The following is a 25,679-nucleotide window of genomic DNA, read 5'->3' on the forward strand; positions in this document are numbered from 1 at the left end:
TGACAAGACACCACGAGCTACTCTTGCAGACCGTCTGCACTGCTCAGAAAACTTCATATCTGCCGGCACACTTACCCCCAGTTCCTTTTCATTCTCTTACTGTCAGTGTGGTACCACACAGTTGATACATTACTCTGGGATTACTGCTTCCCATATGTAGTACTTTACATTTATCAATGTTAAACTTCATTTGCCACCTCTCAGCCCATCTGCTCAACTTTTCTAGATCCTTTTGCAGCAGTGTACTGTCATTAGTGTCATTAACAACCCTGCCAACCTTCGTATCGTCTGCAAACTTGGACATTAAGCCTGATATCATTTATAAATACAGAAAACAACGATGGACTCAACACTGAACCCTGAGGGACTCCACTAATAACATTAGTCCTCGAAGAGCTGTGTCCATTGATCACCAGTCTGTCTTCTCCCACTCAACCATCCCTTTATCCATAGCAGCAATTTGCCTCCAATGCCACACTGCTCCAATTGGTGCAGCAGTCTTCCATGTGCAACCGTATCAAAGGCCTTTCTAAGATCCAAATATATGATATCAAGGTTATTCTTTGGATTCAGTTCCTTTGTGACTACATCATAGTATCCAATCAAATTGGACAGCCAAAACTTCCCCTTAAAAACCCATGCTGTGTCCGAGCTATAACTGAAGTCTTGTCTAGATGATCCTGCAATGCTTCTTTAACCAGTGCCTCCATTAATTTCCCTGGAACAGAAGTTAAACTAACAGGTCTGTAATTACCTGTGTCTCCATTTGATCCTCCTTTGTGGATTGGGGTCACATTTGCACATCTCTAGTCCGTGGGTACCTTCCCTGGGTCCAGGGAAGCTCTCATAATTATGGCTAAGGATTTGCTTACTTCCTTTGCTGCCTCCTTTAATATAACTGGATAGATCCCATCCACCCCAGGTGCCTTTCTTGTGTTTATCTTCAACAATTTCTCCTCCACTTTACTCTCAGTTATTACAAGATTATCTAGCTTACTGCCAGAGCTGAATACACCTCTGGCATTCCCTTCGCTGAATAACTCCTTATGTGTGAATGTCGATGCAAAATATTCATTTAGTTTTTTAACTACCTGAGCAGGATCATCAACAGTTGAACCATCGATATCAAGTGGACCAATCTGATTCATCCCCTTCCTTCTAGAGTTTACATAAGTAAAGAACTCTGCTGTTTTTCTTTGCACCCTTTGCCAATGATTTCTCATAATCTGCCTTTGCCTGCCTAACCTCCTTTGTGACTTGGTTACAGACCAGCTTATATCTATCATAAGCTTCTGTGTCACGTGTTAATTTATATGTATCCCATGCATTTTTCTTCTCTGCCATGTGTCTCATTAGGTCATCTGACATCCATTTAGGCCTAAACTTTGAACAATAGTTCTTAGTTGGTATGTAAAGCCTAGTAGCTTCCAAGATAAGTTCTTTGAATGCTTCCCATTTTGAATTTGCTGTTGGTAACATCATCAGTTGGTCCCACTGTATAGAATTTAAATACTGTCTCAGACCATCGTAGTCACCTTTACGAAAGCAATAACCTTTCCCTTTACCCCGATGGTAGTTACCTCTTTGAGTAAATCCCACTTCAGCACATTGTGATCACTGCCACCTAGTGGTTCCTTTATCTGCAGATTCTTAATGCGTGAAGAATCACTACTGATAATCAAATCAAGAATATTACTACCTCTAGTTGCCTCCTGAACATGCTGATGTAGAAAACAATCATCCAATAAATCCACAAAAGCCTTGCTAGTGTGTGAGTGACCAACCACAAATTCCAGTCAATATCGGGGAAATTAAAATCCCCCATTATAAGACTCTCTGATTTACTGGCCCACTATTTCCCTGTACATTTTCTTATTATACTCATCAGAGTCATTAGGCCTATAGCACACTCCTACTCTCAATTTTGATCTCCCAATGCTTATGTCACACCAAACTGACTCGACACTGCAATGTCCACCGATGTCCACTGGCTTCACTTCCTTGGATTTTATGTGTTTCTTAACTAATAGCATAACCCCTCCTCCCTTCCTATCTTGTCTATCCTTTCTGTAGACGTTGTACTCCCCAAATTCCAGTTCTGCATTCCTTATATCTGTGTGATACCACGTCTCTGATATCCCAACAATATCCGCCTTTGATGCTTTGAGCAATACCTCAAATTCATCAAATTTATTTACCAAACTCCTAGCATTGGTGTACACGCAAGTATACATGCACTTGTTCCTATTCTTAGCTACCCTAACACAACCCATGTGTTTACTTGTACTGCAATGACTCCCAGCAGTCTCTGAATCATCCTGCATGTTGTTTTCCAGGCTTCTGCTCATTCCAATAGAAGCAACGCAAGAATCACTTTCAACTCTGCCAGTGGCTACTGTTAATCTATTAGTCCTTGTATCCCCCCAAGCTAGCAGTTTTCCGACCCACCTAACACTGCCTCGATAGAATCAGCAAATATTCTTGCACCCTTTCTATTTAAGTGTATCCTGTCCCTGTAGAAGCAGTCTCTCCTGTTAACATACATAATAAAATGAAATGGGGGGGGGGGAAATCAAGTAAAGGGTATTGCAGTATGAAAAACGGTTCCTAAAATAATTTTGAAAAAGCCAAAAAAATATATAATATCAAGTAACAAGAAATATTTTAGAATGTGCCAATTACATGAAATTTAGAGGCACCCCCCGACCAGCACCAGGTCCAAATTATGTGAAACGTCACTAGAATGGAAACAAAAGCTAACTACAATACCGGACCAACTAAAATTATAAATAAACTAAAATAGACTGACCATTATGCTGGAGGACTCGACAGAGGACCACAAGGCTAATAATGGTCAGGGAATCACTACATTTTGAACATTAGACAAATCCATGCATAAACGAACCAATACATGGATGCAATGGATTTGAATAATGGTGGCGTTATGCAGCGAAAAATTATAACAGAACAGAACCTAGCACTCACATGACAATACCATACCACTCACATGACAATACCAAAGTCACTGTTGAACCGGAGTATATAAGAAATTAGGCTATAGAGGGCAGTATGAGAGTGTGTTAGCCTATCAACTCACTACAACCATCTAAAATAAATTGAAAATTTTAACTAATTATGGTAAGAGGAAAATTAAGAAAACTGACGTCAGTTTAATTCACCACATGCTACTTACAATAAATTAGAAGAAAAAATAAATAAAACAAATGCCAGTAGCATGGCAGATCAGCAGAGTGAAAATAAAATAAACTGTACATAATAAAACAAAACAGGGGGGGGGGGGTTCAAGTAAAGGGTATTGCAGTAGGAAACATTCCTAAAATAATCTTGAAAAAGCAAAAAAAAAAAAAAAAAAATACAATATCGAGTAACAAGAAATATTTTAGAAATGTGCCATTTATTTATTAATTATTTATTTTTTATTCTAATTTATTATAAGCAGTATGTGATGGATTGTGTATTAATGAAGTCCCGATGTTCGCAATGCCAATTTTCTTAATTTTTCCCTTATCATTATCCAGCAGTTATATCCTTTTTTGATACAGTTTGTATGGGGAAGAGGAACAAATTTGTAGATAAAACAGTTTTAATGCAGCATTTTTAGTTTTAGACAGTCTACACGCTTCACATGTATTTTTTATGTAAGGTAAGGTTGATATATACACCTGTAATATATATCTGTAATGCGCATGCATGCACACACAAACGTTGCTACTAAATATATATGTATACTATATATAAGTTGAACAAATATTTAGTAGCAACGTGTATATATAAATATATAGACATTGCTACTAAATACTTCAATTTTTGAAACTCTTTTCAAAAATATATCTACTGTTCAAATTGAGAAAGGGCTGAATTTATGAAGAGTACCATATATTTTTAAATGAAATGATATAATTTTCAGTCTTATGATTCTCTGAATATATGAAAATTAACAAAAAACTAGAACCTACAGGGTATTTATGCACTAACTTACAGGAATTGGTACAAAATGACCCTCTTCTTCAGCTAACCAACGCGAATCTTCTTCGGATTCCTTTTGTTGTTGATGAAGTTTCATTTCTAAGAATCTCTGCTCTAGCTGATCTAATGGCTGTAGATCTTCTGAACCATCAAGATCTGTTTCTATTTCACTTGAAATCTAGACCACAAAATTAAAAGAATTAAATTACTCCTTATAATACATAACTAGCTAATTCACCTGTTAGCAGGAGCAAAAAATCACATATGTTTAGCTCTAGCTGCCTATGATTTGTTTCTGTTCCTGGGACTAAAATTTAAACCCAGAGTGGGGGAGGGGGAGGAATAATGACAATTTTGGAGATAAAAACATTTTGCACAAAAATAATTAGAAGATTAAACTTGCAATTCAAACCTAATTTTTGCCTTGTCAGTAAATATTAATTAGCTTAAACTTGCAATTCAAACCTAATTTTTGCCTTGTCAGTAAATATTAATTAGCAAGAGTGATTTTTCAGAATTTTAAGCTACAAAAGAAATGCAGGGGTCATTGTGCACATCAACTTGATCATATCACCCATTTAGTGGTGGATGATATGATCAAGTTATCAGGCAAGTATGTCTATACCAGTCTTCAGATTTATGCAAAATAAAGAGTAGCTCTGACATCTACAGAAGAATTAAAAAAAAAAAAAAAAAAAATCCCTGCACAAAAAAATAAAAGTTAAAGCTTTACTATGTTTTTATGGTAAAATTCATTATTATATTTTATTAAGACTCTCCTAACAAGTAATGCAAAACATTCCCATAAATTCTATTCTATTTCAACTCTCCAGTGGTGAACATGCACTAAGATGGATAGCATATCTTGTATATGCTTTCGATTACAGTCATAAATCATGCCTCAGACAAGAGCAGCAAAGCAGCGTGCACAAAGTAGCAAAAGTGCTGTGGTTTGGGGGAGAACCGAAGGGGGTGATTCTCCAATGCATCACAGTCTAAAAAAAATGTGCCAAATGTGACAAGCTCATTGACCTATCTAGAACAGGACATGATCTAGTCATGCAGGATGTCTTTGTGTCTGCCAGGTGCAGAGTATGTTAAGAAATTTGTGCCAATTCAGCATTCTGATGGGTATTGATGAGAGTTTGAAGAGTCAGGTAGATGCCCTTGAAGGAATTAAAATGGGGGCCCATCAAGCTCTCAGCTGTGCAACTCAATGCCAGACAACACAACAGTAATCTTCAGGGCAGAATGCGCTGGTCCCACAGGAGCCTAGTTATCATAGGTGACTCAATTGTCAGGGAAACGGGAAATATCTGCCCGGGTTGTTGTTGAGTTTAATGACACATAGGCTGCTAGGGCCATATTGTGTCTTTCTAATGGTGAATATGAAATATCAGCTTCATTATAATAACTATATTTTATGATATATTCCTATATAATTTAGGAAAGTAAGCAGTTCTTTATTAGGATCATCTCCAAGAATGTGCAATAAATTTACTGATTACCGTGTATCAGCAATTGATTTAAAGGTGTTTAAGCAGATGTTTTGAAAGTGGGGACAGTCCACTAACAAATGGTTATTTGTACTTGACATGATGTACATTGGGGAGCGCTGACATTGGTTAATAGATACAGGTGAGTGAGGTGTGTATGCCCAATCCTTAGCCTTCCTAAAATTGTTTCTTCTCGTCTGCTTTTCCAGAAGCTGGAGAGCCACAGCTTTGGTTCTGGTTTTATTCGATAAAGTTTGTTTCCTGGATAACCACGCCAGATTATTAACCAGCTATTGTAACATGCTTTACGGATGATGGGTTTGAAATCAGTATATGGAACTTGACAAGTCTGTAAAATAGAAGTATCTGGTTGTTTGGCTGCTTTTTCATTTCCAAGATCTGCTTTTTCATTTCCTGTTATCCCAGAATGCTCTGGGATCCAGCAAAATGTCACAGTTTGATTTGACTCATTACACACAAGTAATTTAGAATGGATTTGTTTTATTACAGGGTGAGAGGAGTTGGTATTATTATTTATTGAAGAGACAGCACTGAGCAAGTCAGTGTACATTAAAGCAGATGGAATTAGATGTTCAATAATGTGATCTAGAGCTAAGTTTATAGCATAGAGCTCAGCAGTGAAGATACTACATTCTACTAGCAATAAGACACAAGTGGTGAATGACGGGAAGATTGCTGCAGCACCTACTTGGGTCTCAGTTTTTGATCCATCTGTATAGATTTCACATGCATTTGAACTAGAAAGAGTGTAAGCTGCATGTAACTATGCAATATTGGAAGGAGACGGTGTTCTTTCCCCACTGTTGAAAATAGTCATATATTGCACAGATATTTGTCCAGGGTGGATCTGGTGGTGTCGCGTCCCGAAATATATTACTGATTTCTATATTCCATGATTGTGTCAGTTCCTTAAATCTAGGGGGTTGGTTTTCGTTAGGTTTACTGTTATAAAATGACTCATATTCGGTATTGTATAGACATCTCCAACAAGGGTGAGAGGGAAGACTGCAGATTTTTGAGGCATACATCAGAAGTAATGTTTTTCTGTAAAGATGTAAGAGTGGTTCATGGGCTTCGATGTAGTAGTAGTAGTGGCATGTGATGCAAGAAAGCAAATGTATGAGCTTATGCAGCATCAGCCAAAAAAAAAAAAAAAAAAAAAAAAATATCACACAATTCCCTCCAAATGCCTGTCCAGTTCCTCCTTAAATTTATTCAAGCTATCAACTTCCACAACGACAGATGGAAGTTTGTTCCAGCAATTAACCACCCGCTGGCTAAAGGAAAATTTCCGCACATCAATTCTACATCTGTCTTTTCTTAATTTGAATTTATGCCCCCTTAGGTTCGTAATCTGAACAAGTGGAAGGATCCCATCAGAATTCAGCGTGCTCAATCCATTCAAGGCCTTATATACCTCAATCAGATCACCGCGCAGGTGCCTAGTCTCCAGCCACTGCAATTTGCAGAACTTAAGCCTCTCTTGGTAAGAGGATCCCTTCATTCCCCTCACCAATCTTGTTGCCCTTCTCTGTACCCGCTCAAGTAAATCTACATCCTTCCTAAAATGAGGTCTCCAGACCTGTACGCAGTACTCAAGGCGTGGCCTGACCATTGCCTTATACAGAGGGATAATCACCTCCTTTTCCCTGCTAGCAAAATTCCTATATATCATTGACAAAACCCCATGACCTGCCCTGGCAGCCTGTCTGCATTGCTCAGAGAACTTCATATCTGACTGCACAATTACTCCCAGGTCTTTTTCATTTTCTACCACCTTAAGTGTAGTACCACACAGTTGGTACGTTTCTCTGGGGTTATTTCTACCCATATGCAGTACTTTGCATTTGTCAAGGTTAAACTTCAGTTGCCACTTCTTAGCCCATCTGCCCAAATTATCTAGATCCTGTTGCAGTAGCACACTGCCATTACTGTCAACAACCCTGCCAACCTTTGTATCATCTGCAAACTTCGACATTAAGCCTGATATACCTTCATCAATATCATTGATAAATATACAAAACAACAGTGGACCTAACACCGAACCCTGTGGGACTCCACTAATAACATTAGTCCAAGAAGAGCAGCACTCATTGATTACCACCCTCTGTCTTCTAGCACTTAACCATCCTTTTATCCATTGTAGCAACTTACCCTTAATACCATTCTGCTCCAATTTGTACAATAGTCTTCCATGCGCAACAGTGTCAAAAGCTTTCCTGAAATCCAAATATATGATATCAAAATTGTTTTTTGCATCCAGTTCCTTTGTAACCACATCATAATATCCTATCAAATTTGTCAGACAAGACTTTCCCTTAACAAACCCATGCTGTGTCCGAATTATTGCTGCAGTCTTGTCTAGATGATCCTGCAATGCATCTTTAACCAGCGACTCCATTATTTTACCCGGAACAGAAGTTAAACGTACAGAAAATGTAAAGGCTCTGAGCCGGGGAGGTTCTGAAAGCACCTAAAGCAACTCTCAGAACATTGTGCTGGATGGTGTTTAATCGTTCTAAAGTACTTTTCCTCAAAGAATTATACACTGGAGAGCCATAGTCCAAGTGAGACCTGATGAGAGCTCTATAAAGATGGATGAGGGTATGACAATCAGCATCCCATGACATGGATGACACACATTGGAGGATGTTTAATTTCTTCAAGCAGATGGTTCAAAGATAGGCCACATGTGCTTGAAAGTTCAGTTTCCTGTCTAGCATAAGGCCAAGGAAAGGACAGTGTGAGCAAGAGGAACTGGCAAGTTATTTATCTTTAGCTCTGGATCAGGATGAAGTGACTGAAGTTTGCAGAAATGAGTGGTAGTGGATTTCTGTTCAGTGAGATGATATCCATTGCATAAGATCCAGGACTGAATTCTCGTTAAAGCAATTTGTAGCTATCTTTCGATAGTATTCATACTTTGTGATTGGCAGGATATGGTGAGGTCGTCAGCAGGATATGGTGAGGTCGTCAATCGCAAATAGGGTTGGACTCAATATGGAACCCTGTGGGAGACCTTCTTGAATGCGAGATGCTGACAGCATGTTTTTATATCGGACTTGAAATGTACGTAATTTTAAAAAGTTCTGAATTATTAAACGGAGATAGCCTCTCAGCCCCAACTGATGCATATCTTTAATCATTGTCAAATGCTTTATGAATATCCGGGTCGACCATCACTAGATGTTGTCTCCTGACAAAGACATTACGAATGTTAGATTCGATTTTTACAAGTAAATCTAGGGTGGACCTGTTTTTACGGAAGCCATATTAGTGATCAGAAATTAGATTTTTGGAGTCTAGAATCCAGGTGAGCCTCTTATGCACCATCCTTTCAAAGATTTTACCCAAACAGCTTGTCAATGATATTGGTCTGTAATTCTGAACTAGAGAAGGATCTTTGCCTGGTTTTGGAATAGCACAAATATAGGAACGATGCCATGACAGAGGATATGTATTTTCTGAGAAGATCCGGTTATAAAAGAGTAATAGTATGTAGAGATCGGCTTCACATAGATGCTTCAGCATATTGTAGTGAATACCGTCGGTCCTGCTGCGCTGTTTGGAAATTTGCTCAAAGATTCTTTCAGCTCAGAGTAAAAAGCTGGTTATGCGGAAGTGAAAGTCTAGTTGAAAAATTAAATTTATAATGTTCTCATCAGTTTTAATGCTTTGAAAGGAGGTCACATAAGAGGAAGAGACAGAAATGTTATAAAAAGATTCTGCTAAAGCATTTGCAATGTTAGTAGGAGAGGATAAGTCCTGCTCATTGCATTGTATTATCGGAGATTGCAGCGGTAGAAATTTCCCATTGAGAGCTTGAATTTTTTTACAAATAATTTCAGTGTCAGTATTTTTGTTAATAGTTGAAGCAAATTTAATCCAGGAATCACGTTTTGCTGTCTTCCTAATGTGTCTTGCTTTGGCTCTGAGTTTTTTGTAAATAATTAAGTTGGCGGTAGTTGGAAATTTGCGAAACTGTTTCCAGGCACGGTTTTTTTCTTGTTTCGCTTTGGAGCATTCTTCATTCCACCAATGATTTTGGTGTACATGCTTGTGCTGATCAGATTTTGGAATGGAAATTTCTGCTGCAGATAATATATGGCTGGTAATGTGATCAGTTATGTCATCAATATGTTTTTGTTGTACATATAGGTGGTCAAGTAGGACACAAGTTGAATAGTTTTTCCAGTCTACTTTATGAAAATTCCAAGAATGGCCTTTAAGACATGACACTGTCTGTGTTTGAATTGAACTGATGATGGGAAAATGGTCAATGTGGAATGGATCACTTAGCACTAACCATTCCATGCTTGGAAAGAGAGATGCTGAACATATGGATAAGTCTATGGCTGATGTAGTACCTGTAGGTAGTTGGATATGAGTTGGAGAGCCAGAATTTAACAGAGTCAGGTTATGGTTATCCAGGAATATTTCTATTAATTAGCCTCTCCTATTCATGGTGGAAGATCCCCACAATGGATGGTGACCATTGAAATCACCGAGTAAACCAAAAGCTCAGACAGGAGAGAGTAAAAGACTGTTGAAGTTAATGAACACAAAAAGAGACACTGAAAATTGATATCTAAATCCAACCCAGCCTTTTACAGATAACAAATGGGCCTTTACTGTATTATCAACAGACATACTACTACTACTACTTTATAAAGAAGCCTTTTTTAACAGAAGCCTTGAATTTTAATCAAGTTGGGATACAAATCGAAAACAGCCACAGCCATATTTTTAAAAATAATTTTATCCCAAATTAAAAATAGGTATAAACACCTTAACCACAACCACTACTCCAATTAAGGAGAGATCTCAAAAGAATGCACATTCTTCTGGTTTCAACTTGGAATCAGATCTTAACCAAATTATGACTTACAGTTGACTAAACTTCATCAAAAAAAAAAAAAAAAATCACTGCAGCTGTTATTATTACAACAGCTCTAGGGAATTAGTTTTTCTTTATGATCTCATTAATAGACAGACTTCTGTTAATGAGATTATAAAGAGAACTCTTCAGAACAACTTTTATATGCAGAATTATTACTTTTAGACAAATCTCCAGTAACAAGACTAAAAATAACCAATTGTTTAACTGCAACAGTTAGACGAGCCTGTCATAATTAAATTATAAAAATGACTAATTCCCTAAGAACACCCTAATAATTAGATTAAAAACCCACTGTATACGTATTCTTCAAAAACCATGTTAGACCATATATGTCAAATCCTTTGCCACTCTGATCTGTACAATAGTAAAGTAGCACAACAGAAAATATATATTTTCTGAAGTTCCTAGATTTAATTTAAATCAATTGTTAGATTGCATTTATTTAAAAATTCAGCTTTGGTTTGATTTGATGTATTTCGTTAATAATATTATATCAGATATGTAAATTGTAAATGAAAATGTTATGTAATTAAAAGCCAATTTGAATTTGAGCAGAATTATTAATGTCCCTAGCAAAAGAATAATCATTACTAATTGAGATGCAGATGAAGTAAATCTATTAACCACTCACCATAAATGAATGAATTGATTATAGCCTCTCAATTATGCCCATCCTGCTAATCATTTGACTAATATGAGTATAATCTAATGAGTTGTCACAATCAAATGGGTCATTATGCCAATTAGTAGTTAGTAGCTACTAATCAATCAAATATGAGTATAATTGAATGAAAAGATTATAACTTCTTGATTACGCCTATCAATAAGTAAAATAATCATAATGGGATGTTACTAAATATATAGCATCTTCCTAATTCAGTACTGTATTACAAATCCAGCTACGACGTTTTGCAGCTGCTCTGCTTGCATCAATGTTAGCAGCAATGTAAAAATTTTAAATGCTTTGTGCTTTTATATTTCATCAAGCCATATTCACTAGCGGAAGAAATTCATACAAATTTATTTCAACTCATAAACATTATTTGTTAATGAGATGCTGGAAGCATAAAACCAAGCAGTCAGAAATTTGTTTTCTTAAATAGTAATACTAAAAATGATAGATTCACCTATATTCAGAACACAGCAATTATATAAGATGGTGATTCATATCACAATCAATAAATAAATACTTACAGATGGAGGTGGGCTGGAACTAACATGGTCAACAGGATGCCTTGCTGGCTGTAACAATAAGTTTGTATATTAAAAAAACCTTTATACAGTATTCACTACTGTAACAATATACAAGAATTTTCCCCAAAAGTAATGGACAAAAGTGGTTAATTTAAAATAAATTTATGTTATGAAATAATTTACATTAAAAACCTTCAATGTAGTCTCCTTCATGGCTTATGACTGCTTCCCAACATTTGGGTAATTTCTGAATGCTGTTTAACTGTCTACCAGAGTTAAAATGTTTGATGCACTGGGTCACAGCTGTACTCAATGCTATAAAGGCAGGAATCTGTCCACACAATGGTTCCTTGAGCTCACAGAATAGATTGTAATCGGAAGGACTCTTATCGGGGCTATAGGGGTGGGTAGTGCTTCCTACTTGTAATTGGAGTAAACAAGCTGTACCGACTATGATAGAAGCCTTGTGTTGACATGAAATATAAACACACCAGCTTCCAACTCTGTGGCAGCTTCTGATGAACTTTTGGGTACAATTTCTGACAAATAAATGTTGCATAGCAGTCTCCAGTTACTAATCATTCAAGTGGAATATCAGCATCAATAATGCCCTTATAATCATAGGCCATGATGACAATTTTTTTTTTTAACCTTTGATTGTTGCCAGCAACGTTTAGAGGGAGCATGGTGAAGATGAATGCTTCCACTGAACTGACTGTGACTTCAAGTTCAAAGTTGAGTGTCCATGTCTGATGAATAGCAAAAATGCATTTAAAAAATCTTCACCTTCTTGTCAGCAACATGTGAGTAACTACAATGCAGTTTTTTGTTCTGCTTGTTCATCTGACAGCAAATGTGGTACCCACATTAAAATTCAGCAAACATATGATTCTGGTATTCCAGATTCATTGGCTATTTCTTCCCAGGTCATAACCTCTGTCTTCCTCTAAAATGATGGTTATAATAATAATTACCAATGTGTTGTCCATACATGTTCTCAGTCTACCTGAGAGTTTCTTGTCTTAGCGCTGGTCTGACCTTCATAAAACCTTTGAGACCAGCATGAATTACATTAAGGTCCAATCCTGACTCACCACACACTTTCTGCATCAATTTATAAATTTGTGTCAGCATTCAACCACGTAAAATTTCAATTTTGATAAAAGATCTTTTATCTGAAACTAATCTGACCCAAAGCAATATTACCATCCATTTTTAAAAGCCTCTACACAAACATTCAACGCAGGAACTGTTTCGGGCACACTAGTGCTGAGGTTAAACTTCAAACTATTATCCTGATAAATGTCAGTCACACAGGCATATAGTGTGAGGAGTATGTGTGCATTACTTTTGGGATAACCCTCACAGTTTTTACTGCTGTTGAATTTATGGACCATTTAATATTTAAATTTCCAAAACTATTCAATTAAATAAAAGTTAAATAAAAGTAGAGGAAAATAAATAACTACAGTCAGGGCAATCTGAAAATTTGATCAGCAATTGGTGTACTCAAATTCATGATGCATGCCATCAATCATTTTGAATCACAACTTCATCCTCTTATGTTAAGAGTGTGCAAGCGTATGTGCGCACATGCATGGTCAATATACTGATGCCTAAAGCTATTAGGCATCAAGTATATTGAGCCTATACTTGCATATAGTCTTTGGTTGGTTTGCTGGACAAAAAAAACTTGTATTTCCAGGATGGAAAAATCATTCAACCCTCACCTGAAACCAATTAACAAGATAAAAACAGCTTAATTTATATATATAAACAATTTTTCCAACACCCAGATTTAGGATGTAACCTATAGAGGCATCCTAATAATAAAATATGATAATCAATAACATACACTTACCTTTGGTGGTGGTTCATCAGAACCTGATGATCCTACAAAAAAAAAAGTTACAGGTATATAATTAAAAAAATATTAAAGTATTTTAATGAAAAAATAAATACATAACTGAATTTCTATTAATACTGCCTGTGTACTGTCTCCTATATCTATACATATCATTTATATCCCCCCCCCCTCCAAAGTTCCTGTGACAGTAACTACCTTAAAATTCACTGGGGTTAGCCAATTTACTATTTCCTGCCATATACAGTACTGGAATTTCTCGTATTTTCCACAATAATACTTGCATAAGTGAATAGTAAATTTTGGGGAGTCTTTGAATTGTGGAAAACACACCAGTGTGATGAAAAGCAATGTTTCACTACATAGCAAACTGTATTTGACTATTAGAAAACTGAGAGCTTGATGGGCCCTTCAATTTAGATCCTTTGAGGGCATCCACCCTGTCCTTCAAGCTCTCATATAGGCCCATAACAACGCTGAGTTGTCGCCTGATTTCCTCACACTCCTTACATCACGTGCACACACAAAGACATCTCCCTTGGCAATATCATGTCCCGTATCTGATTGCTCCACAAACATCAAGCAAGCAGTGCATTTTAAAAGGCTGTGATTCAGAGGGCAATTGCCCCCCTCAGTTCTCCCCTGAGCCATTGCACTGCATTTAGCTAGAGCCTTTTGCTTTACTGCTCTGGTCTGAGTCATGATTTCGATTCAATTTCAATAAAATTTCAATTTCAGTACAAAATTATAACCCTAAACTTGTATCCCAACGCAGTTATATATATATACACTATATATATTTTTTCAGTATTGAGTATTATCTTCGAGTTTCATTATATAACTTCCGTATCAAGTTATGTATTAATTAATTATGTTACGTTTGAAAAATATAAATCGTTATATGTATTTAGTTAAAAAGTACATATTTAATTGACAATGAAGTTTAACAAGATTAATAAATTTTACTGATTAATTGATAATATTATATACTATACTATACTAAGCTAACGCTTTCTAGTTCGGGATATAACGTTGTATCGTATAACAATGGTGGCAAGTTACCAATGGTAAATCTATGGACACTTAATTATTAATTAAGTATTAATTAACTTCCAAAATCTCGCTGTCTCAATTCAGAATAAACCAAGGATCCTGACTAGGTCTATAAGCTACTTATTTCTTGTGACGACCAACTAACTGGTTAAAATAAATTTATTAAAATAAAAATGATATATACATAAGATAAAACAGAAATAAAATAAAATAAGATAAAAGAGTTAAATATAATATAATAAAAGTGTTAAAATACATAGTAGCTTTTAAAGCGAAGTGCCTCTTCATCAGCTAGTCTGTGAATGTATTATGTAGGTGAGCCTTGTAGAAGATTGGAAGATCGGGTTTCTGAGCATGAGGTGGCTCTGCGAACTGCTAATTTTGAACGCTCTGCAGTCGCTGAACATTATTGGGTTGAGCAGTATAATCTCGATCCCCAACGGGATATTGAAATCGTCAACTATTCACATGATTACTGCCAGCGCTCATGGCTTGAAGCACTACACATAGTCACCAATAATAGTACTATGAATCGGATGAGGAGAGTACACTTACACCCTATTATAGAATGTACGGTATTGCAGTGCGATGAACGCTGGCAATCATCACGTGTACGTAATTCTGCTTTACCGACACCAGACTCGTGATACATGATCATGCCCAGCTGACTTGTGCTATTGTAACCATCAATATATACTGAAGTACACCATTCACAGACTAGCTGATGAAGAGGCACTTCGCTTCGAAAGCTACTATGTATTTTAACGCTTTTATCTTATTTTATTTCTGTTTTATCTTATGTATATATCATTTTCATTTTAATAAATTTATTTTAACCAGTTAGTCGGTCTTCACAAGAAACTTTGATGATGTATTCGACTAGACACAATATACACATAAAAAGCAGCACATACAAGACGAAAGACAATATTAAGATGGTACAACAGTAACAACTATTAGTCCCCAGCCAGTGAGTCACCAGGATTAAATATTTTCCCTGTGATGCCTGCTAATACTGCTGGGTTTAAGACATCATCACAGGTTGCCATCATCTCGAGTTGGCAATCAGCATCTGTTGTAAACATCATGAAATAATTGTTCCACAGTTTTGCCTGTCCATTCCTTCGAATTATCCAGCCATGGTATTCTTCTTCTTCCTGTCACCATTAATTCTTCCAATCAGAATGATTTGTAGCACTGCATATTCTTTTTAATGTCTCATAATGTGACCAAAAAAAAGAAGTTTTTAATTTCTTGATTAGAGACAGCAATTTCCTTTCTCTGCTGACTGATCTCAACACTTCCATATTTGTAACTTTAGCTGTCCATGGAATACATAATATTCTTCTATATGTCTCGAATGCCTACAATTTCTTAATTGTTGCTTTCTTTAATGTCCAAGTTTTGCAACCACAGAGTAGTGTAAACCAGATGTAGCACTCCATTACTTTTAGTCAAAGATTTAGATCCAACTGCAGATTACATAAAACATTTTTCATTTTGCAAAAGGCCAATCTTGCAATTTCAACTCTTCTTTTAATTTCAGTTGAATCATCTCCTTTGTCATTAATTTCTCTTCCTAAATAGACATAACTGTTAACTTTTACAATCAGTCTCCCACTGACCATAAGTGTTAGACTGTATAATTCTTGGTGCCAACTGCCATCCATTTAGTCTTACTGGGATTTATCAGAAGAGCAGAATCACTTCTTGCAATGATAACTATATCACTGGCATAGCGAATATTATTGATGACTACCCCATTAAAAACAATTCCTTCTGCTCTATCTTGCAATGCCTCCATAATTTTTTCAGAATAGAGATTGAACAGTAATCAAGATAGAATGCACTCCTGTCGAACACCTCTCTTTATAATAATTTCTTCTGTCAGCTCATCTTCTACTCTCACCATAGCACTCTAATTGTAGTACAGATTCTCAATTTGGATGTCTTTGCTATCTAGGTTTATCTAGTGCAGCAGAACAAACAATTTTCTACGTTGAACTTTGTCAAATGCTTTTTCATAGTCTATGAAACAAACATAGAAACAAACAAACAAACATAGAACAAACATGTGCCCTTGCTAATTAGCATTAGCAAGGGCACACGATTCAAGAAAGAAAGCTTATATAGCATCAGCCAAAAAAAAAAAAAAAAACCACCTCATTTCACTCATCGACCCACTCCAAATGTTTGTCTAGTTCTGCCTTGAATCTTCTACAACAGATGGAAGTTTGTTCCAGCAATCAACCACCCACTGGCTAAAGGCAATCTTCCAACATCTATCCTAAAACAATCCACACATCTATCCTTCTTTTAAATTGAGCTATGTTGAATATGAATAATATGTACTGCAATGTCATCCCAAAATACGAAAATGAAGCAAAAAAAAAAAAAAAAAAATCAAATTTTGTATGAAGAAACTGCAATTTTGTTTGAGAAAACTGCACGTGCTTAGTCAAATGTTAACATATTCATTAGCAAAGGCATATGATGTAAGAAAGCAAGCTTATATAGAATCAGCCAAAAAAAAAAAAAAAACTCATTTCATCCATCCACTCACTCCAAATGTTTGTCTAGTTCTGCCTTGAATCTATTTAAGCTATCAACTTCTACAACAACAGATGGAAGTTTGTTCCAGCAATCAACGACCTGCTGGCTAAAGGAAAACTTCCGCACATCTATCCTACAACCGTCTTTTCTCAATTTGAATTTATGCCCTCTCAGGCGATTATTCTGAGCAAGAGGAAGAATCCCTTCAGCATTGAGCATGCTCAAACCATTCAAGGCTTTATACACCTCAATCAGATCACCTCGCAGGTGCCTAGTCCCCAGACACTGTAATTTGCAAAACTTAAGCTTTTCTTTGTAAGAGCAACCCTTTGTTCCATTCACTAATCTTGTTGCCCTTCTCTGTAGTCATTCCAGCAGCTCTACATCCTTCTTAAAATGAGGCCTCCAGACCTTTATACAGTACTCAAGGTGTGGCCTGACCATTTCCTTATACAAGGGGATAATCACGAGTACAGAGAAGGGCAACAAGATTAGTGAATGGAACAAAGGGTTGCTCTTAAGAAGAAAGGCTTAAGTTTTGCAAATTATAGTGACTGGAGACTAGGCACCTGCGAGGTGATCTGATTGAGTTGTATAAAGCCTTGAATGGTTTGAGCATGCTCAATGCTGATGGGATTCTTCCTCTTGCTCAGGATAATCACCTCAGAGGGCATAATTTAAATTGAGGAAAGACAGATGTAGGATAGATATGCGGAAGTTTGCCTTTAGCCAGCAGGTAGTTGGTTGGTGGAACATACATCCATTCTTTGTTGTGGACGTTGATAGCCTAAATAAATTTAAGGCTGAGCTGAACAGGTATTTGGAACGAACGGAGGGGTGAAATGGGAGAGTTTTTTTTTTGGCTGATGCTGCATAAGCTTGCTTTCTTGCATCATATGCCTCTAGTAATGCTAACATTCCATGGTAGGGAGGATTTGCGATTTGTAGAGTGAACAGCTGATTGGAAGAAAAGTAACACAGACAGCGAAAGAGAAAACCAAGTTTTTTAGATTCAGAGGAAGCAATATTTGTAATGTGCTTGTGCCAAGAGAAATTAGAAATCAGGGAAATCCCCAAAAGAGAGATATTTTGCCAAGAAATTGGAGTGTCACCAAAGATAAGCATAGGAACAGAAGAATGCTTTTTGCGAGATATAAGAGAAGACTGAGTTTTAGGATTGAAATCAACTAAGCTGTCTTTCCCCCACTGGAGAATTAGCTGGAGATCGGCATTTAAGGAATTGGTAGTGGATATTCGAGAAGTTGAAGCTGATTGAGCAGGGCAAGGTTTCTCAAAATGGAAAGTGGAATACAATGTACTATCATTGGCAAAACTATGGATAGTATTTCCAGTCAATGGAAGAAGGTAATTAATATACAAGAGGAAAAGAGTGGGAGAAAGAACTGAACCTTGGGGGGACACCAGCATTAGTGGAGAAGTTAGAAGACAGAGAGCCATCTACCATCACCCTCAGTGAGCGATCAGAGAGAAAACTCGATAACCAATTACAAAAAATAGTTGGCAAACCATACGATAGAAGCTTGTTTAGAAGACCTTTGTGCCAAACACGATCGAAACCTTTCAGATATCAAGAGCAACTGCTTGTGTTTCACCAAACTTTTCCATTGAATTTGTCCATAAATGGGTAACATAAACCAGAATATCACACTGACAGTGGATCGACACAGAAAGAATCCGTACTGGCGATTGTTGATCAGACAAAAGGTTTCTAGATAGTTTAAGAGTTGGCGGTTAATTGATTTCTCTATTACTTTAGAAAGAATTTAGAAATTTAGAATTTAGAAAGTAATTGCAACGATAACTAGATTGGAGGGATTTGTCACCATTTTTAGGAAATGGCTGGATATGAGCAAATTTCCAAGCAGAAGGAAAAACACCTTTTGAATAAGAAAGAGAAAAAAGGTGGCAAAGAACAGGAGTAAGTTCAGGAGCACAGGTTTTGAGAACAAATGGAGAAATACCATCAGGACCTGGAGCTTTCTGAGCATTAAAATTCGTCAAAATCCTTCTGACGGAAGACCACAGGAGGCATTGAATGGAGCGTGTTGGGAATGGTGGGAGGTGTTGTACCAAGGTCATTAATACATAAGTTGGAAGAAAAATGGGATGCTAGCAGGTCAGCTTTTATCCTTGGCTGAAGTGACAACAGAACCATCTGGTTTTGACAGAGGTGGGAGCAGAGATGGGCAAAAGTTGTGGCCAATAGCTTTGGCAAGAGACCAGAATGCTCAGCTAGCATTAAGGCAAAAAACCAGTTTTCTACCCTTAGCCTGTTCAAAATCTAGTTTGTAATGATTAATAACTGCTTTACAGTTGTTGCGAGCTTTGGTGTAGGCAGAAAATGAAACTGAAGAATTGGAAACAAGCCAATTACGATATGCAACGTTCATCTCTTGAACAGCCTTAGCACATTTATTAGAAAACCAAGGTTTAGATAAAGGATGAGATTTTAAAGTGGAGTGTGGAATAAAGGATTCCATTCCTACAAGAATAATTTCACTAGTATGATCTGAGCACATGTTGACATCAGAAGTTTTGAAACAGTAATCCAACCAAGGAAAAGAAGAAAAAAAAATCTCGCTGGTCATCCCATTTTGCATTCTTGTAATGCCAAACAACACGAGGTTGGGAATAGCCATGAGATAAAAGCTCCATTGGAGAAGAGACAATCACTAAGTTGTGATCTAAAGTGCTTAAAAGACCTCTCACTTTGACCGTGTACTTAGAAGGGTTGTTTGTGAGAAAAAGATCAAGCGTGTTGGCTGTATGGTTAGGATTGTCCAGGATTGTTGTAGTTAAATGAACAAATCTGCGCAAGGTCATTAGTAATTGCAAAAGCGTCAGCAACTCGGCCAGCTGGGTCGAGTGGCGGTGGGTTTTCTAGTCACACCGCCCCTCGACCCAGGGGCGGTGTGACTAGAAAACAGAAACCATCTGGAGTTGTGAACATTATAAACACCAAGGAAAATTACCTCCCTGTTAGGGAAGTTGGACTGGAGAAAGTCAAGTTGCAAAGAGAGGAAGTCAAAGAGCTCCAAGTGATTAGTGGAGTTGGGAGAACGGTAGAGACAACAGATGAATTTGACACAATGAGGTAGAGATTTTAAGCCAGAGAAGATCGAAAAGAGTAGATTCCAAATTACCAAGTCTCTGACAGGGAATATTGGAATGGACATATGCACAAGTATCACCTTTGAAGTGAAAGGAATCATACAGCGAATAATTTGGGCAACTGAGATGAGCAGTAGTTGAATCAACTGATAATTGAGAATCTGTCAGAAAATGTACATGGGGTTTCGCAGACTGCAAGTGGATGGAAATGGATATTGTTGAGATTAGAATTGAGACCACATATATTTGTGAAATTAACTAGGAAGTGTTTGGGAGGTTTAGATCTTTTCGCAGATAAGCTTACTCTATTAGTTTGACAATTCATGGTGTATTCAATAGTAAGAAAAAGTGAGGGGAGACATGCTGTATGGCAAGATCCAGAAGCCTCCTAAAGATTACCAATAGGTTCGGTCCGGTCCGGTAACTAGCAGCCAGCCTGTGAACACCGTTTTAGAGCTGTACCCTCGAAATGCAAAGAAGATTGGATCTCGCCATGATGTTCATCATAATCTCGAAAGTCATCAGTCATACTGCCTAATGGAAGAGATGGGGAAGGGTTGACTGGAACTTAGCTCTGGAGACTAAACATGGGTTCCACCACTTCAAGCATCCAATAAGCAAAGTGGTGGTATTGCACCAGTTGAGAGTCATCTACCACCTAGTATTGCTTGGTAACACAGATGGGCGGTATTCCTCCATGTGGTGTGAGCACCACCCACAGTGTGCTTGTGCATGGAGGTTATACTCAGGATTACTAACAGTCACCATCTTGAAGGTGCAAGCTTCAAGATGGTGATTGGCTGTCACAGACCATCCAGACTTCGCCGAAATTGGGTCCACTTGACATCTGAATGTCACCCGAATATCAGTTCCATCAGCATTTTAGACTTCCAGGTAGCAAGTACAGCTTGTCTGGCATATCTGAGAGAATGTCTGTGACAATCTCGACCAAACAAAGAGTATTCAAAGAACTAGTGATGATATCGAAGATGAGTTGGATGAAAATGAGGGCAACGAAGACAATATTAAACCTTCCAAATATGAAATGTTCGCAGCATTTGAAACTTTGCATCGAGGCTTTCAGTGTGAAAAAAATGTGCCAGAAAATATATTTGAGTGCTTAAACAAATGCGAACATTTTTATGAAAGATGTACAGTAAAATCCAGTGTACAACAAAAAAATAACTAAATATTTTATGACATAATTCTTAAAAGTGTACTAATATATTGTGCACATCATGTAAGTAGTCATTTCTTAATATGTGCGTATTAATAAATTAATTATTCATTTCCACTTACTTCTGATTTGATTTAAAGATAAAACCAAATATAAACCATATTTGGTTTAGATTTAAATTACTTAGCATATATTGAACATTACAGAAACAGAGAACCTCTTGTCGTTTTTTGCCTTCAGTCTGGGTGGTTGGCCCCAGTAGAAGTTATCTAGATTGTCGGTAAAAAGCGATAATTTTTTTTTTTTTTTGTGTGTTTTCTTAAGTCCCTGATAGTATTATTATTTGATTGATTTACTTTTTCTATTATTCTTAATATTTTATATATATATACACACACACACACAACTAAGGAAAATATTATAAATAACAGTATTCTCTGGGTGGGGTGGGGTGGGGGGCAGAAAAATAATCTGATATCAAAAACAAACCTGTTTCTCTTCTCCCCATAGAAAAGACAACATATGGATATTTTTTCATAAAAAAAAAAAAAAAAAAAGGATGAAACACACACATTCATACCAATACAGGTTTTCTTTCTTTCTCCCCCAGCCCCTGCAGTGTGGAAAAGAAATCCTATTCAAACCAAATAGAGGACCAAAATAAAGGAGATCTTGTCATAACCCACTTACAATAAGACTTCCTGTTGTTTCATTTAAAGTCATTCACTCTGAATATTCCAATAAAACAATCTAAAAGCTTTAGCGCAATTTGAAATTATGTTTCAGATTGCACTAAAATAAAATTTTTGTATTAATGTGCAAAAAATAACAATAACTTATACCTGTAGTACTTTATTCCTGAATTTTTATATGTTACTGTGGTTCTGATAAATATGCTTTCAAAATGATAATCTCTATAGAAACATATTTAATGATGTAGTATGTTGTTATTTTATTTATTATTGATTTTAAAACACATAGTGGAAATTATCATTTCTGTATGTTTGACAAGTGCAACAAGATCTTATCTAACAAATAACATTTTGTCTAAAATAATTCTGACTGATATTCATTAGCAATTAGACATTTCAGCACCATAAAATGATTCCTGTGAGAAGTTTGAGGGGAAATGGGATTTTACTGTATTAATATTATAGGTAAAACAATGAAATCTAAGCCACTCAGATATATATATATATATAAAAAGCAGTTAGAAAAGAAATGATTATAAGTTTATATCAGCAGGAATGAAAATGATTTCAATGGAAACAATGGGGAGGGCTTAAAATAAATGGCCTTTAAAATAAGAATGTTTAGTAGTGCAGAGTATATGTAGCAAACATATACTTTGTATATATTTGCTAAATATCTATTCATAACTATTCAGTGAAATGCATGGACCCCCAACCAAAGGGGTCTTCTAAAGCACCCTTGACATTCATATATCACACCAATAAAAGTAAAAATAAGGAACCCAAAACTGAGTTTTGCACTAGTTCCCACAATAGTTTGCTCTACCACTGAGAATGACACATAACAAGAAAACTGAAGAAATTAGAAAAATATATCGCTCAATACAACTGTTGAAAATCCCAGGCCACATATGCCATAAGCCATGGCCTATAATTGGTAATGGCCCCCCAAGCAAACCCAATTTGCTTCTCTATCAATATTACTTAAAATATTTTTTCATTACTGATAATTAAGAGAGTTGCAAACTATAAAAATACAATTATATGGCTTATATGTCTAATGCAATAAGGCAAGCGCAAACATTTTCACAAACGACTTATTCATCACATATTGACTACACTTATATGCAAACAACAAACCTAACAATTACCATCATGAAAGGACTGCCTAAACTTATTGATGAGTAATGCATTAATGTAAATATTCAGTCCTGAAGACTGAAATATAATAAGAGAAAACTATTCGAAAATTGTAGATCTCTTAAAGTACCATTTATAACTGACACAATATAATAGCGGAGCTTAATTTAATTTATATTAAGCTACACTTTTATATTGTGTAAGAGAAAACTATTCATAACAAAAGAGTTCTATTACTAAGTTGATATTCTGGTAGGATATCAGTGACAAAACTATATTTCACAATTAATTATTTTCTTCTATTCAACTATTAAAAAAAAGCGAATTACTGTTTAACTCTTTCAGTGTTAAGTGGTACTAACTTATATAACAATTTTGATATTGATATACAAAATAATCACCCCAAGACATAGCTTGAATCCTCCTGTTCTCTCTGCGTACTATTTCTTCTTGTTGTCGTCTTTCTTCCTCTAATATTTCTCTAGAATAATTTGTAAGTCAATTTATTCATAATTAATATGTTAACTAAGATATGTTAATCATAACTAAACATATTAAATAAATATATTTTTGATATAATAAAAATTCCTCAGTTTTAATTAACCCTACAATGGACCTGTTGAGTCTCAGACTTAAGTCATAAAAGTTGTCTACTGGGTTAGTTTTATGTTAAAATTTGATCTTCCGACTAGCTTCCAAGTATATTCCTACAAAAAAAAAAAATAATAATAAATAAAAAATAAATTTTCTGTTTATACTCCGGCACGACAACTAAGTCAGTAGAGTTTACAATAAATCGTCAATACAAATATTTATCGTATTTAATAGTCACGGACTTGAACCCCGGTCCACTCAAGGAACGCGTGCTATGCACTCTCGCTCCTGACCACTGGGCTACATCAGGCCTACTCTATAACTAATCAAAGAAATGCAGCACTAAATTGTGAAAATGTAAACAGTAAACTGGAAACAATCTTACAGAGCAATTACATCAATACATGAATAATATGGAAACATTAGGTTAGTGTTTTTATTTAAATTATTTGGTAATTAAATTATGATATAAGTAACAGGAAATTAACGGGGCTTTTCTACTTGCAAGCTGCATGCACGCATCATATCCTATACAATCATTAGTTTCTCTCAATCTGTTCTGAATAGTAATGCATGACTAGTAATGCAAAGAGGGTTACCTGATATACAGGTAACTCTCTTTTAATGTGGTTATTAGGTTCCTGTAAAATGTTGTGTTGTGCGAAACCGTGTTATACAGGACTAAGAGTGTACAAAAGGGAGGGGGGGGCTACGTTTCAAAAGCTAACAAAAATACTATTTCGTTAACAAAACTAACCAAAATACACTATTCTAGATTTCATGCATCTTCTACTCTCTTTGAAAAATCAATAATCTGGGTTTGCTTGCTTTTGCTTGATAAATCTTTGTGAATTTCATCCTATGGAACTAAGCATTTTTGAAGCTCCCTTTTGAACTTTGGGATCCTTTCATTCAAGAATCTACATTCAAAAAATAAGATTCTAATTGATCGGCTAACTTTAAGCCTTCCCCTATGCTTTTTAGTGTAAAATTTGGAAGTTCAGAATTTTCATCTGCGATATCATCATCTGAATTGATTTGATTTTACCTCCGATGCCATTTGCACCAAATCTGCTATGCTGGCTTCTTTTTCTACCAGTAATTCTTGAAAGTCTGTATATTGTCTATAAATTGTGTGTCCTGAGGTTGATTTTCTGTTTTGCTGGACGGAAAACCCGAGTTTCCAGGAGAAAAAACTGCGCTACCCTTGCCCGACTAACTCAGCCATGTTGTGAAAAAGACCGATAAAAATTACATTCTTCATTGACGGGATTCCAACCCAGGTCTATTCCAGCAGGTGTGGGGAGGAGGGCAATTCTATCAACTGTGTTACCCATGAGGGCTTCAGTAGTCATATCATTGAAATGTTCCCCTCCTACCGACATAGCAAGTTCTACTGTCAACACCGATTCCCTTTCTGCCTGTCTGATCATATTTCTTGAATGAACTGACTCTGGCCATACATTTTTCCACACATATTTAACGTTGACAGTTTTACTTCTTTCAGCAATAAAGCTATGATTCTGATACAGACCACAATTGAGAAATGTTTTCATGCCTCCATTGTAATGATTTTTTGATGGAATGAGTTTTAAAGGTGGATATAATGCCTTGATCTACTGGCTGAATGAAAGAAGTTGTATTAACCTAGTACAACCGTGGTGGTAGAAACATAACTTCAACATTTGGATGAATTATATCTTTTGGATGGCCTGGCATGTTATTCAATAGTAATAAACCTTTGAAATCTAGATTTTTCCACAAGTTCAATAGCACAGAACATAACACGGGGATTTCTCAATATATATATATATAGTATGAATCAGAGCTGTAATACTCAATATGTTCTACGTTGATAATAATATTAGTAAATTAA

General features: G+C 36.2%; 1 protein-coding gene across 1 annotated transcript in view; it reads right to left on the bottom strand.

Moving 5' to 3' along the window:
* Window positions 1-25,679, bottom strand: part of LOC150085450 (focal adhesion kinase 1-like) — a 377,186-nt gene that overhangs the window by 36,425 nt on the left and 315,082 nt on the right. The window contains exons 24-27 of the mRNA XM_090374569.1: window positions 23,611-23,690; window positions 13,460-13,491; window positions 11,599-11,646; window positions 4,001-4,165 (exon numbers count right to left, since the gene is read on the bottom strand). Coding sequence (XP_090230695.1) covers window positions 4,001-4,165; window positions 11,599-11,646; window positions 13,460-13,491; window positions 23,611-23,690 — 325 coding nt within the window. The remainder of the gene's footprint in view (window positions 1-4,000; window positions 4,166-11,598; window positions 11,647-13,459; window positions 13,492-23,610; window positions 23,691-25,679) is intronic.

This window comes from Mastigoproctus giganteus, chromosome 5 (assembly GCF_048544385.1).
Source record: "Mastigoproctus giganteus isolate SK-2022 chromosome 5, ASM4854438v1, whole genome shotgun sequence".
NCBI classification, from domain to species: domain Eukaryota; kingdom Metazoa; phylum Arthropoda; class Arachnida; order Uropygi; family Thelyphonidae; genus Mastigoproctus; species Mastigoproctus giganteus.